The following is a 16,163-nucleotide window of genomic DNA, read 5'->3' as shown; positions in this document are numbered from 1 at the left end:
ACAATATTGTGTGTGTATACACACACACACACACACACACACACACACACACACACTGGAATACTATGCAGCCATCAACCCCCCCCCAATTTTGCCATTTGCAATGACGTGGATGGAAGTAGGAGGTATTATGCTGAGCCAAATAAGTCAAGGAGAGAAAGAAAATTATCATATGATCTTTCTGATATGAGGAATTTGAGAGGCAGGGAGAGGCTCATGGAGGTAGGGAGGAAAAAAAATGAAACAAGATGGGACCGGGGAGGGAGACAAACCATAAGAGACTCTTAATCCCACAAAACAAACTGAAGGTTGCTGGGTGGTGAGGGGGAAGGATAGGGTGGCTGGGTTATGGACATTGGGAAGGGTATGTGCTATGGTGAGTGCTGCGAATTGTGTAAGAATGATGATTCACAGACCTGTATCTCTGAAACAAATAATACATTATATGTTAATTAAAAAAACAGGATTAGCTTAATCATTTTGTATTATACATAATTAATAAATCACTATGTTGTACACTTAAAAATGAATTTTAAAAAAACTCACTCATTTTAAAAGAACAAAGAATGTAGGATGATTTCATATACTTCAATTTTAATGTAATGGGATTTCCCACTACAATCTTTACTGCCCCTTTCTGGTAATTGTCACCTGGCATAGTTAAAAGTTGTAAATGAGTAAAAATCTCTTTGTTTATACTGTCTCTGAGTGCTCTTCCAATACCTCAGCATGAACACCCACAGAATCTTTCCTTTTCCTCCTATCAGCCCTTGAGTGAATAATTGATGGTGTTCCAGAAGACAGAAGAAGAGAACTTCAGAAAGGCATTTTTGTTTCTTTCCCTCCTCTGTAGATATGCATTTCCCAGGACAGATTATTACTTTTAATCTATTTATGCCATATTGTTCCTAACAATCTCTCATAGAAAATATTTTCCCATCTTTCTTTAAATGGAAAAAAATATATAGTTCTGAGGAATAGAGTATGAACCTGAGTAAGGAAAAGATAGATGATACATCTTTATGTACCAAGAAAGTACTTTATAGATGTTTCCTTTCACTGGTCTAAGTTAATGGAGAATCCCAGAGGCAAACCAAGCAAGCAGTTAGGATTTCCTTATGAGACTGAGCTGGCGTTGTATGAGTTTTTTGGAGTTTTGGAGTCTTTTAGAGTTTTCTAGCCAGTTCAAAACATATGCAAAGTCAGAGCTCTAAGTAAGGGTTTTCTTAGTTTTCCCCCTTCTGAAAATTTTAGGCTAAAATGATATTACAGTTTTTTCAAGGGGAGCAATATAAATTTTCAGGAAGGAGTTTATCCTTGCCTGGGGTGGCCACCAGCAGAAAAGGAAGAAGAAGAGGTCCAATGCATGTCCTAACTGTTCGAGCATTCAATTAGAGGACTGAGTGGAAGAGGAATTCTAGAGGTCATAGGGTACCTTAATAGCCTTGGAAATCCTGGAGAGCTTTTTTTTTTTTTTTTTTAAATATTAGGCAATTACTTAATCTCTTTAAGCCTTGTTTTGCTCATCTATGCAATGTGATAGTACCCCATAGGCTTGTTCATTTTAAATGGAATGAGATATACAAAGCTCAGTAAGTTGTAAGCATTTTTTTTATTATTGAGTAGTTGATTATGAGTAAGAACATATGATAACCTCATCTTTACTATTTATGTCATTAAGACTACTGAGTTTGTATTTTTTCCAGCAATATTCTAGGTCAAGGTTTCTCAACAAAAACACTATTAATATTTTGGAGTACATAAGTCTTTGTTGTAGAGGGCTATACTGTACATCAACAGTATGTTGAGAAACATCCTGGACTTTGACCCACTACATGTCAGTAGGAACCCCCCCCCCCAACCACCTTCAGTTGTGGCAATGGAAAAAATCTCTCTAGAGACTGCCAAATGTCTCCAGAGTTACAAATTGGCTACTTTTTAAACCACTATTCTAGATGGGATTAAAAAAATGGGTTAAGGTATCTGCAGAAGTCAAGCAGGTAAGTAGATAGTTGATGTCAAAGGCTAGGGAAGGTGAGAAAAAGGAGATCCAAGATTGGGACTAAAATAAATTAAGTGCAAATCAAGAAACAGACTAAATTACCTTTTGAAAATGTATAAAAGAAAAGAATAAGATAACTATGGATGAAACCCTGAGGAATACTGCAAATAAAGGATTGCTAGAGGTCCTTCCTAATCCATTCTTACTCCACAGTAATGAGCTTTTAGCTTTCTCACCCTCATGATGCCAGAAACCACATTTTCCAGCATCTCTTCTAGCTGCATGGCTCTTTGACTGAGTTTAGTCCCTGGGATAGTAGAAGGAGTCATGTGTGCAATTGCTGGGTCATTTCTAACTTACAGATAAGGTAATTGGCTCAGAATGCCATTCTTTTCCCTCCCACTGGCTGAAATATAGAAAGGACCCTGTCTCTACTTCAGTCAAGCAGACAAGTACAAATCAATTAGAGATGCCTCAGCAACAAGATGAAAAAACTTGGATCCAAAATCTGATATGAAAGGCAAATAAACTTATGCTGTGTTTAATATTCTGTATCTGTATTGTTTGGCTTCTCAACACAAACAATAATTTGGCATCTCAATTAACACATAATTTAAGGATTAGGTAGAAGATAAGTGTCTGTGTAGGAACTGGAGACTTACTGATGTGAAGAGATCCAGAAAATTGTGGTGTTAAGAAAGTCAAGGAAGTTAGAGATCTTCTGGGAAAAAAAAAAAAAAAAAGTGATTTACAGTACCACAGAGGTAAGTCTGGTTAGATGAGAGGGACAAAAATAGACAAATACTGGCTCATTGATTACCTTAGTGGTATCAGGAGAGTCCAGAACACAGCACAGTTCAGCAGCAGTGAATCTGTAATACATAAAAAGTAAATTGGAGATATGAAGTAGCACAGGGTCAGTATAGGCAACACATTAAAAAAATTATATGAGAACGTTAGGAACTAAATACCAAAGGAGCTTGGGAGATAAAAGATTTAAGAAAGGTTTAATCTAAAAGTAATTTCTTTCAGTTTGAAGTAATTACAGATTAATAAGGAATTTGCAAAGAAGGGTACAATGGCCATAGAACCCTTCACCAGCCTCTCTAATGTTACATCTTGCATAACTATAGTATTGATACCAGGAAACTAACAGTATAGTTCAGAGAATTTACTCAAATTTTACCATTTATATACATGCACTGAAGTGTGTGTGTGGCTATATGTGATTTTATCACATATGTTTCTTTTTGTAACCATCACCACAATCAAGATATTTAGCTGTACTATATGACTGGTAAATTATTGTGTAAGACTGATGATTCGCAGACCTGTACCCCTGAAGCAAATAATACATTGTAAGTTCATAAAAGAAATTAAAAAAAAAAAAGACTGGTTAATTAGCACATGAAAATTTCCTCAACTTCACTCCTAGAGAAAGACAGATCAAAATCACAAAGAGATATCACTTGACACCTATCTAAATGGCAAAAATTTTCTAGCCCAACCATACTGAGAATGCAAAACAGCTAGAAATCTTATGCACCACTGGTATTGATGTAAATGATACAATAACTTTAGAGAATGTGTGTCAGTTTTTAAAAGTTAAATATATATATCTAGTATGCAATGCAGTGCTCCCACTCCTAGATATATACCCAAGATAAGTGAAAAGGATTTGTCTCTACATAAACTTGTACACCAACATTCACAGCAGTTTTATTTATAATGGGAAGAATAAAAACCACTCAAATGTTCATCAACAGAGCAGACAAGTTGTGTCATATCCACAGAAGAGAATATCACTTAATATTGAAATTAAATAAAATATGGAGACATGCAATAATATGAATGAATCTTAAAATGATTATGCTAAGTATAAGAAACCAGAGAGAAAAGTTTACATATATAATGTATCATTCCATGAATATAAAATTCTAGGAAATGCAAATTAAACTTATCTATAGTATTAGAAAACAGATCAGTGGTTGGCTTGGATTGGAGAGTCTGGAGAAGTTGAGGATAAGAGGTGGGGTTGAGGGAGGACATTGCTAGTGGTGATGCATATGTTTATTATTGGATTGTTTTGATGATTTAATGGGTGTATATGTAAGTCAAAACATCAATTATACTTTATTTTTTTAAAAGGTTTTATTTATTTATTTGACAGAGAGAGATCACAAGTAGGCAGAGAGGAAGGCAGAGAGAGACAGAGGAGGAAGCAGGCTCCCTGCCAAGCAGAGAGCCCGATGCGGGACTCGATCCCAGGACCCTGAGATCATGACCTGAGCCGAAGGCAGAGGTCCAAACTACTGAGCCACCCAGGTGCCCCCAATTATACTTGAAATACATACAATTTATTGCACCTCAAATATACCTCAGTAAAGCTGTAAGATCAAAATAAGATATAAAAGTTTTTCATTAGATCAAAGATTCATTGAGAAGTCGGAGCCCTGGATCTGGACAATAAGAAGGAACTAGGAAAGTCTGACAGCTAGCTAAAACTATAGGACAGACCACATAGTTAGAGCAATTTCATTAGGAAACTCCATGTGAGCCATAACCATTGAACTCTCACTGCCACTACTGCAGAGCCCCAAGCTCCATAGCCACTGTGAATGATCTCTAATTGTTTCTTTCTGTAGCACCATCTGGCTGAGGTATCCCATTGTCATACCTTGATGATACCCCTAGCCTTCAGAGAACTATCACCTTTGCTTTTGTAATGGGGGCTGTGATGCTGCCTCTTCCCATGAACCACACCAAAGGGGCATCCTTCAACACATAAGAAGCATTCTTATTCTCAGTAGCCAAAAAGAGAAAAACAAAAAACAACAAAAAAGACCACAAAGCCACAAGTGCTCTCTAGGCATTCACATAACTCACATTTTCTGATGGCATAAGGACCTTTCAAGTTCTAGGTCTCTCTGACTTATTCCTGTGTCCAGCATACTGCACACACAGTCCTGGCTCTCTAGATAAGGACACAGCTGAACTACCCAATTCTGATTCCTCTGCTATTTACACACTATGCATTTTCATGTGCAAGATTTTGCAAGATTTGTTACTTCTATTCCCTGGGATGTATAGCAGACATTTTATCCTAGAAGATGTAGGAATAAACTTTTTTTCCCCCTTTCCTTAATGTCTTCTTCTTCTAACCCTCTCTGTTTTCAGACTCTGCTATCTCATGCTTCTAAATTCCCAGCACTTTGCTCTCTGCTAGGCCACCTCTTCCCGCTAGTGGTAGTTCATTTCATCCTCTTATGGTTACCTTAAAGTCTATGCTTCAGACTAGTACTATTCAAAATTTTTACTACTATTTACAATATGAAGTATATTTTATGTCCCAACACTTTTCATACACATACATTCTCTCTTTCTCTCACACACACACACATACATACACACACATAAAACTAAAATAAAAATTAAACAAAAATTATTAGCTATCTTTGTACAATATACTGTAGAATTTTCTGTATTATTCTCTTATTTAAGAAATGATACTAGTTATTACCTACTAAATTGATTTAATGAGTTCAAATGACAGTATGATGCAACCCATGCTTTGAAAAAACAGTGCTTTACACTACTATTAAAATGAATTAACCTGGGGCACCTGGGTGGTTTAGTGGGTTAAAGCCTCTGCCTTCCACTCAGGTCATGATCTCAGGGTTCTGGGATCAAGACCCGTGTGGGGCTCTCTGCTCAGCAGGGAGTCTGCTTCCCTTCCTCTTTCTCTGCCTGCCTCTCTGCCTACTTGTGGTCTCTGTCTGTCAAATGAATAAATAAAATCTTAAAAAAAAAAAAAGAATTAACCTTATGATCTATCAACAGGTATTTCTCCCAAATACAGATACACAAACAGGCATACCGAAACCTGTGAGCAAATGCCTAATGAGAAGCAAATCCTATTACATTCTTTTATTTTCATACATTTGCACACAAAGACTTGGAAAAACACTGTAGTAAAGAACCCTACCTAACTTACATACTGCTAAGGAGAATTGTGTATATATATATTTATATATATCTATATATCTCCATATACATATACATATACATATATACACACACACCAAAATTAAGTAAATCTATGAGCAGCTCATGAAATGATCATGAATATTCCAAGGAACGAGATTTTGGAGAATTCTGTTTTAGACATGAGGAAAAAATCTATAGATAAATCCAAGTATTAAATACACACTTAAATTGCCGAGATCTACATAGTTGATGTGCTATGGTCCCCCAGAGGGGCACCTGAAAAACTACTTAAGAATGGACAAATGTGGTTTGTTGATAGGTAGTTTGGATGTGAAAAAGGAAGAACTCTGTTGAAACTAAAGGGATGAATCACCAAGTTACATTCAGAGATAATAAGAAATAGATTACCTCAGTTCACCTAACTCTTATCCAGATGTTCTTCACAGTTTCTATTGCTATAAAATTGTTTTGTCTCCTGAACTCTAGATGGAGGGTAAAGTCAATGACCAGAGTCCCAGGAGCCTGTGGTGATGTGCTGATCCAACTAGGGAGAAGACTTTTTCCAGTTCATTAGCTTAACAGTGACTGGCAGAAACCCACATCATGACAGGTTAAATACACAGTTCTCAAAACAAACAAGAACTGGATAAAGACAACGAGAACAGTGAGCACAACAGCCAGCTGATAACTCCTGAAAGTCTGGAGGACAGTCCAAGAGCAGAAGCAGGTATTGTACCTGGGGTAACATGTCAGTACTCAGGAAGGACATTAGGTCAGAAAACAAGCTAAGGTCAGAACAAAAGGATAAAACAATTAAGTCTCATTTGCTGTTGCAAACTTCTGTAGGGGTGCCTCCCTGCTCCCCTTTTCTAAGAATTGGATCTCATCCAAACATCTTACTTAAGAGGCGAGTGTGGCTCCCATAATAATACCTTGTGATTCAAATTCTTTGCCTCCTGAGTCAACTGAGGTGAACACCCAGTCTTAGCTAGAATAATCAGATATTCTGAAGACAAATTTGTTTACTAAAAAGGTAGTTAAAATTTTGAATTCCTGGAGTAAAAAGTTAGCTAGAATTCTACTGAGTTACCATGCTCCCTTGAGTTATCCTATGGGCAAGGAAACTGACTGGCTAATAGACACCAAATCCAGTGGGTGGGGAGGGGGGAAGAAAATAAGAAGAGATTAACCTCACTTGCTTTTTTCTTTTTTTTTTTTTTTACTAAGCTTTTACCTATGCCCCGATCTTGGTGCACGGAGATAAATCCACATCCTTCCAAAATCACCCCTTTTTGCTTGCGTGAGTTAGAATCCAAGGCAGCAGCTTATATCCAAATAGCCCAAACTGAAGCAGCCTAAAGGAGCCTGTGTCTATCTCAGGCAAGGCACTTATAAGCTGTCAGCAAGCCAGCTGGACTCTGGTAGAAGAAATTATGGGGAATTCAAATATTGGATATAACAACATTTTTCATATAAATGTTAGGTGTTGGGGCTCACATACAAATTGGAGCACCTCTACTTGCTTCTTTTATTTTTATTTTTATTTTTTAAAGATTTTATTTATTTATCTGACAGAGATCTCAAGTAAGTGGAGAGGCAGGCAGAGAGAGAGAGAGAGAGAGAGAGAGAGAAAGAGAGGAGGAAGCAGGCTCCCCACTGAGCAGAGAGCCTGATGCAGGGCTTGATCCCAGGACCCTGGGATCCTGACCTGAGCAGAAGCCAGAGCCTTTAACCCACTGAGCCACCCAGACACTCCTCTACTTGCTTCTTTTAAAACTGAGGGGACTACAGAGCCAGATGGCCTTCTAGCAGAATTCTACCAAATATTTAAAGAAGAATTCATACTTATTCTTCTGAAGCTGTTCCAAAAAATAGAAATGGAAGGAAAATTTCCAAACTCTTTCTATAAAGCCAGTATTACCTTGATCCCTACACCAAACAATGACCTCATCAAAAAGATATTGTCAGACCAATATCTCTGACAAACATGGATGCAAAAATTCTTGCCAAGATACTAGCCAATAGGATCCAACAGTACATTAAAAGGATTATTCACCATGACAAAGCAGGATTTATTCCTGGGCTGCAAAGGTGGTGCAACATTCACAAATCAATCAATGTGATACACAACATTAATAAAAGAAAAGACAAGAATCATATGATCCTCTCAACAGATGTAGAAAAAGCATTTGACAAAACTCAGCATCCTTTTTTTTTTTTTTTAAAGATTTTATGTATCTGTCATGTTAAGGAATACAACAGGGATATCCATTCTTACCACTGTTATTCATCATTGTACTGGAAGTCCTAGCCTCAGTAATCAGATAACAAAAAGAAATAAAAGGCATCCAAATTGGCAAAGAAGAAGTTAAACTTTCTCTCTTTGCAGAAGACACAATACTCTATGTAGAAAACCCCAAAACACCAAAAAATTGCTACAACTGATACAGGAATTTAGCAAAGTCACAGGATATAAAACCAATGCATAGAAGTCTACTGCATTTCTTTTTTTTTTCTTTAATTTTTTAAATTTATTTTCAGCGTTAACAGTATTCATTGTTTTTGCACCACACCCAGTGCTCCATGCAATCCGTGCCCTCTCCAATACCCACCACCTGGTTCCCACAACCTCCCACTTCCCACCCCTTCAAAACCCTCAGATTGTTTTTCAGAGTCCATAGTCTCTCATGATTCACCTCCCCTTCCAATTTCCCTCAACTCCCTTCTCCTCTCCTACTCCCCTTGTCCTCCATGCTATTTGCATTTCTATACACCGACAATGAGCAGCAGAAAGAAAATCAAGGAATCAATGCCATTTATAATTTCACCCAAAAACCACAAGATAGTAGAAGTAAACCTAACCAAAGAGGTAAAAACTGTCCTCTGATAACTATACAATGCTTATGAAAGAAACTGAAGAAGATACAAAGAAATGGAAAAGCATTCCATTCTCATGAATTGGAAGAACACATATGTCTGTGCTACCCAAAGCAATCTGTGCATTCAGTGTAATCCCTATAAAAATACCACCAGCATTTTTCACAGAGCTGGAACAAACAATCCTAAAATTTTTATGGAATCACAAAGGACACCAAAGGAATGTTGAAAAAGAAAACCAAAGCTAGAGGCACCACAATTCTGGATTTTGACCTGTATTACAAAGCTGTAATCATCAAAACAGTATGGTACATGCACAAAAAGAGACACGTCCAGAAATGGACCCTCAACTCTATAATTAACTAATCTTTGACAAAGTAGAAAAGACTATCCAGTGAAAAGAAGACAGTCTCTTCAAAGATTGTGTTGGGAAAATTGGACAGCCACATGCAGAAGAATGAAACTGGACCACTTTCTTATACTATATACAACAATAAATTCAGAATGGATGAAAGATGCAAATGTGAGCTAGGAATCCATCAAAATCCTAGAGACAACAGGCAGCAACCTCTTTGACCTCGCCATAGCAAGTTCTTGCTAGGCATGTTTCTAGAGGCAAGGGAAACAAAAGCAAAAAATGAACTACTGGAACTTCATCAAGATAAACTTTTGCACAGCAAAGAAAGCAATCAACAAAACTAAAAGGCAGCCTACTGAATGGGAGATGATATTCACAAATGACATATCCGATAAAGGTCTAGTATCCAAAATATAAAGAACTTCTCAAACTCAACACCCAAAGAACAAATAATCCAATCAACAAATGGGCAGAAGACATGAACAGGCACTTCTTCAAAGAAGACATCTAAATGGCCAACAAAATTGTGAAAAAGTGGTCAACATCACTCACCATGAGGGAAACCCAAATCAAAACCACAAAGAGACGTCACCACCTCACACCAGCCAGGATGGCTAAAAGTAACAAATCAGGAAGTAACAGATGTTGGTGAGGATGTGGAGAAAGGTGAACCCCCTCACACTTTTTGTGGGAATGCAAGCTTGTGCACCCACTCTGGAAAACAGCATGGAGTTTTCTCAGAAAGATAAAGATGGAACTACACTACAACCCAACAAGTGCACTATGAGGTATTTATCTAAAAGATACAAAAATAGTAATTTGAAGGGGCACATGCACCCCGATGTTTATAGCAGCATTATCAACAGTAACCAAAATGGGGAAGGATCCCAGATGTCCATTGGTAGATGAATGGATAAAGAAGATGTGGGATGTGTGTGTGTGTGTGTGTGTATGTGTATATATATATTTATGTATATGTGTATATATGTATATATATGCATATATGCATGTGTAAATGTTATGTGTATAAATTTGTATATGTGTATGTGTATATATGTATATGTATATATGTGTAATGGAATAATACTAAGCTATCAAAAGAGAATAAAATCATTATTTTTCATTTTCTTTCCTTTTCTTTTTTCTTTCCTTTTTCCATTTTCTTTCCTTTTCTTTTTTTTAAAAGATTTTACTTATTTGACAGAAAGAGACACAGTGAGAGAGGGGAACACAAACAGAGGGAGTGGGAGAGAGAGAAGCAGGCTGCCCTCTGATCAGGGAGCCTGATGAGGGGCTTGATCCCAGAACTCTGGGATCATGACCTGAGCTAAAGGCAGACGTTTAATGACTGAGCCTCCCAGGCACCCCGAAATCTTGCCATTTTCTTTGATATGGATGGAACTAGAGGGTATTATGCTAAGTGAAATAAGTCCGTCAGAGAAAGGCAAATAACATGGTTTCACTCATGTGGAATTTAAGAAACAAAATGGGTGAATACGAGGGAAGGGAAGGAAAAATAAGATGAAATCAGAGAGGGAGACAAACCACCAAAGATTCTTAGCTATAGGAAACAAACTGAGGGTTGCTGCAGGGAAGGGGGGATAGCTGGGGGGTAGGAACTAAGGAGGGCACGTGATATAATGAACACTGGGTGTTATACGTCACTGATGAATCACTAAACTCTCCTTCTGAAACTAATAACATGCTATGTTAATAAATTGATTTTAAATTAAAATATTAAGGGGAATGAGTTTTCAGTAAAAGGAAAATAGACAACTATTTATTATAGGAGAAAAGAGCATTTTTACCAACTATGTCAGGACTGCCCAGAAGGCATTAAATTATAGAGGGTTTAGTGAGATAGAAAAGACATAGAGGAAGGAGAGATTAAAAACTACCTGCTTACCTCTATTTTAGATTTTGAGATGGAAATTTGTAAGAGTTCACACAAACTGGTTATGAATAAAAACCATGAATTTAGCAAAATATCCTCTGTGATCAGTATGAACTTAAGCTGGCCCTAGTTGTAGGAGACAATACTGACTATCTTATCAAATGCTATAATTTTTAAATCCTCCTAAAAAAAACAAAAAAGACGAAAAATCCTGATTTTGTATGAAAAGCAATTAAGTCCAGTCCCAGGAGAAGAATCCCAAATGGTCAAAGGCAATTATAGCAATTTCAAACACTTTTCTGGTGGTTGGTTTAAGAACAGAACTGTTTTGTGAGATTAAGAGTCACTTATGGTTTGTCTCCCTCCCAATTCCATCTTGTTTCATTTATTCTTCTCCTACCCACTTAAGCCCCCATGTTGCATCACCACTTCCTCATATCAGGGAGATCATATGATAGTTGTCTTTCTCTGCTTGACTTATTTTGCTAAGCATGATACGCTCTAGTTCCATCCATGTTGTTGCAAATGGCAAGATTTCATTTCTTTTGATGGCTGCATAGTACAAACTGAGGGTTGCTGGGGGGAGGGGGGTTGGGAGAAGGGGGTGGGGTTATGGACATTGGGGAGGGTATGTGCTTTGGTGAGTGCTGTGAAGTGTGTAAACCTGGCGATTCACAGACCTGTACCCCTGGGGATAAAAATATATGTTTATAAAAAATAAAAAATTAAAAAAAAAAAAAAAAGAACAGAACTGTTTTAATGAAGAGCATGACAACTTCCAACGCCCTACTTGTAAGCACTGCAGTCAGAACCCAAGTAATTCGGGGTTTTTTGGTGGTATTTTATAAAGGTCATGGTCCAAGGTGGTTTACAAATTAAAGGAAAAAAGTGATCATTCATTGCAAATGATTTCAGAAGTGCTGTTGTAAAAACAGCAGACACCACTAAGCCCGTTTGTGTCACAAATAAGAGTAACGTGCAATAGAGTGTGTGGGACAGCCGTGTCTTTTCTGTACACAACACACGTGAATGAACAGAGACTATGTACTGATCACAAACACACTGCCGGGATATACATTTAAGTGTTTTCCTGGGGGAATGGATAACATAGGACCGGGGCAAGTCCCAGAATTCCTCCCGCACCTGGTTCTTCTTCAGAGTCTAGCTATGAGATAGGAGCACAAAAGCACATGAAATGGAATGAAGTATTTATTATTGCATGCTCAGATCCCAGGCCATGTAATACACCACAAGAACATGAAGATAAATGAGCAGGGAGGAAGACAGCTCAGAATGAAGTGGTCAGGTTTGAGATTATTCCCTTCCAGACTGGGTCTTCACACTTGGTCTCAAGTCCATGACGAGCTGCATACAAAACCCAGGTTCCTGATGTCTCCTCAGACCTAGTCCTTGAACTTGCAGATATAGGGCAGCCTTGAAGCGCAGCTGTAATCTTTCCATCTCAGATATCCTTGAGAGAAAAAAGAGCTCAGGTAGATGTAGCTAGTGGAGCTCCTGAACCCAAGGGAGAGGCATCCCAGATTCTGGCCTAGGATCCAAAGCCTCTCTCTCATTCTGCCCAGTATCCACCAGAGGAAGGAGACTCAAAGAAAGGAGAGATGAAAGGGAATGTGGGAAGACAAACCAATACTACATTTCTTGCTCAGAAGGATCCTCTGAAGGTCATGCCGAGAAATGGGGAAAAGAGGATGGAAAATTCTGGGCAGGAAGTAGCTCCTCTGTTACCTACCTGTGTTACTTGACACACTCCCACAATAGCCAGGGTTTGCAATAGTGGAGGGGTCTTTCTCCCAGGCAAGGTAATTCAGCAGATCACCACTACTCCACTCCCATCCACCTGCATTGGGCTCATAGCCCTATAGAAGATAAAGTCGGGTGAGGCTGAATGGCCATCAGAGTTCTCCTGGCATGAACCCCTCCCCAGCATCACCAAATTTGCTCTCTCATCTAGATGCTGCCCTGGAGCCAGAGCTCTCCTCTGGGAAACTCTTCCTAACTCTCTGCTCTTATTGGCAGATTCCCAAACCAATAACGACAAAGACCTACAGAACCACCCAGAATAACACGTTCCTGACTGAACAGCAATTAGTGGTGCATTTATAGTTACCCCCTGAACCCCAAAGACAGTGTCTGTTATATAGAAGAAAAATGGATCCTATCTTCACATAGGATTCCCTCAACACAATATGTGCAGCCTCTGTGAAGTTCAGAAAACTGAAGTATAAGGCCTCATGTGCAAATTGTGTACAAGTGTGACAGGAGGCAGATCGACTTCAGCTAGAGACAAGGGATTTGCACAGAACTCAGCTGTTGAGTTGATGCAAAGCCCTCCCTTTCCCCCTTATGACCTCTGAGCTCCAGGGCTCTTTAGGGACAGGCACACGGGACAGGGAGTGGGCCTGGGGGTAATAGCAGCCTGAGAGTTACAAAGAGAAGATGAGTTCATACCTCTGTGGGGTCATGGAGCCCAATCCAGATATTTGAGTAGGTGTTCGCACTGTTCTTGATCAGGGAGGCCACAAAGGATGCCTCAGGCCCACTGAGCACAGACACAAGGTGTCCCGAGGGCCTCTTCTGGCAGGCCAACTGTGTGGGGAAGGGAGAGACTCAGGGGAGACTGACACATCACTGGGTGGAGGGCAGAGCAGAGACAGGGGAGAAGGGCATATATGCGAAAGAGGTGTGTGCTCAATCTTGTGCTCAGGAAATTCTGGAAAATGGAATTGACCCCCCACACACACATCTTTAATGTACTTTCCCTTAAAACCCCTAACTGAAAATCCAAGTACTCACATCAGCATCCACCCAGGATTTTGGTGTCCTAAAGAAGGCATAGCAGTGGGAGGCATAAGCCTTGGAGCCTGTGGGACAGCTGATCCGTGGAGCGGGCACATCATTCGGGGAGTCTTCACCTAGGGTGGAAGGAAACCAAAGAGAAGGAAGAAGTAAATAGGACAGTGGGGACCAGGTTAGGGAGGTGACCCAGGGGAATACGTATGAGGCCAGTGCTTGGGGAAGTGATGCCAAAGTCCTGACTGCCTCTCTCCATTGCCAACACTTTCAGGATTTCTGGATCTTGAACCGACCCCACTAAATGAGGAATCTTCTTTTCTTTCATCCTTCTCCTTCTAAGTCAACCCTCCCCCACTCTAGGCTGACCATTCTTGCCCTGGGTCCTCATTCTCCTTCCCTGTATCTCATTACTGACCCTTCACACTTTTCCACTTTCACCTATCAACATAACTGAGAGTGCTGGGGCAAAATGGAAGTGACCTCCTTACAGGGCTAGAGGACCACTGGGACGCCTGCCACCCCTGGTTACCCCGAAGGAAGGAGTGATGACAGACAAATTCTAGGCCATTTCTTTGTGTGGGGATGTATGCCACCACTACCACGGGAGCCTTCCTCTTCTTCTTGGTCCTGAGCAATCACAAGGCTCCCATCCGAGAAACAGTGAGAGCTCACCTTGGACCTGAGCCAGGAACATGAGGCAGGAAAGCAGCATCCAGGACATGCTGTGGAGGGCTGTGGGAGGCAGCATCATGTCTGGGATCTGAGGAAGCAATCAGAGATCACTAAGGAAAGCGTGATTGGAGAGAGGGCATGCAGAGATGTCCCTCGTCTTCCTTGTCTTTCCACTGTTTAGTCCCCTAGGAACAAATTGATCCCAGTGACATCTGTCCCCTTGTATAGCTCTGGAAAGAACTGGAAAGTCTGTATTCTTTCCTACCCCATGAGAACTGCCAAGCTGGCTGTGCTGAGATCAGAGCTCCTCTGTGTCTGACAGCAATTCTCCTGTACCTTCCCCCCAATATGTAGAGTAGAACCCCTGCCATGTGGTCTCATCTTCTCTCAGGTTCTACTCACCTGTCTTGCAGGGATTTGCAATGGTTTGTCAGGTCAGAGAAGACTGGGCTTTTATAAGCAAATTTGAAGGAGGGGTGCTGAAATGAATAACAGGAATGTGGGGCCTGAAGAGGGGTCATGGGGAAGAGCTTGGCATGGATTAGAGGAGATTCCCGCCATTGGGGTGGAGGGAACTTCCCATCAAAGGCTGGGAATTGCCACAGATGTTGCCTCTTCCTGGTAGCAGGCCAGCCCTTTCCCCAGAAACAGGTGAAGTTTGAACTTTCTCCACCCTTTGCCAGATACTGCATTCTAAAACACTTCAGGTAAGAAAGGCAGCTCTATGGCAGAAATGCTCATGTACATAATTTAAAAAAAAATACTGATGGTTGAGGAAAATGTCAAGAGTGTATTTCTGAGCAATCTGTCAAGAACTCACCCCTCTAAGCATATATATGAATTTCTTTAAACATTGCCTTATATGAGTAAATAAAGACAAATTAATAAATAAAAATTAGTGGGCACAGAAATTTGAAGTCCTGGGAGGGCAAAGTCATAGTTGAAGGAAAAGAAAGAACTGAAACAACATGTAGGAACAATGGTTCAGAGCTGCTGCTTCCATATTGTGGCACGATGTGAAGGAAACGTGGAATGATAGTGTACTCAAAAGGCAAGCCAGGAGCCAGAGTTAAGATGGTGAAGTAGTAGAGGGACCCTATGGTGGCCTTGTTCCTGGAACACAGCTAGATAAATGTCATGTCATTCTGAACAGCCAGGGAACCAGTCTGAGGACTGAGGGAGCACATTGCACAACTAGCGGGAGAAAAGAGGCCACCCTGGGGAATGTGGATGTGGAGCCATGGTCTGGAGAAGAACAGAATCACTGGTACGCAGACGGGAGGGAGCCCTGAGCAGGGAGAGAAGAGAGAAAGAGAGAGAGGGAAAGAGAGAGCAGGGTGCAAGGCATTGCTCAAGAAAAACTGACAGGGATAATGAGAGAGGCTAATAATTGCAAGTTTTTACAAGCAGTCAAGCTCCAAGTCTGAAGATTTAGAAGTCTGCACCATTGCTGGGTGGAGCCTGGTAGGTATGGAGGTGCTCTGGAGAGAGGAGGGTAGAGGCCCAGGAGTGGACATCATGGTCTGAGGATTCCCCTGGGTTGCACCGGATAAGACAGT

General features: G+C 40.1%; 1 protein-coding gene across 1 annotated transcript; it reads right to left on the bottom strand.

Moving 5' to 3' along the window:
• Positions 1–12,309: 12,309 nt before the first annotated feature.
• LOC116596547 (lithostathine-like) lies at positions 12,310–15,117 on the bottom strand. Its single transcript, XM_032353785.1, has 6 exons — positions 15,007–15,117; positions 14,605–14,692; positions 13,933–14,051; positions 13,588–13,725; positions 12,869–12,995; positions 12,310–12,589 (listed from the first exon to the last, which is right to left on the bottom strand). Exons 2-6 carry the CDS (start codon positions 14,681–14,683, stop codon positions 12,522–12,524), a joined length of 531 nt encoding a protein of 176 aa, XP_032209676.1. The 5' UTR covers positions 14,684–14,692; positions 15,007–15,117; the 3' UTR covers positions 12,310–12,521.
• Between the last annotated feature and the right edge of the window lie 1,046 nt (positions 15,118–16,163).

The sequence above is a fragment of the Mustela erminea genome, chromosome 7, assembly GCF_009829155.1.
Source record: "Mustela erminea isolate mMusErm1 chromosome 7, mMusErm1.Pri, whole genome shotgun sequence".
In the NCBI taxonomy this organism is placed as follows: domain Eukaryota; kingdom Metazoa; phylum Chordata; class Mammalia; order Carnivora; family Mustelidae; genus Mustela; species Mustela erminea.
This window is presented reverse-complemented; position numbering and strand designations above follow the sequence as displayed.

Excerpts from the sequence above, each read along its gene's own strand:
- LOC116596547 (XM_032353785.1), bottom strand. The coding sequence starts at position 14,683 with ATGATGCTGCCTCCCACAGCCCTCCACAGCATGTCCTGGATGCTGCTT. Across the intron at positions 13,726-13,932 it reads AATCCTGGGTGGATGCTGAT|TTGGCCTGCCAGAAGAGGCC; the intron begins GTGAGTACTTGG and ends TTCCCCACACAG. Across the intron at positions 12,590-12,868 it reads GAGTGTGTCAAGTAACACAG|GATATCTGAGATGGAAAGAT; the intron begins GTAGGTAACAGA and ends TTTTCTCTCAAG.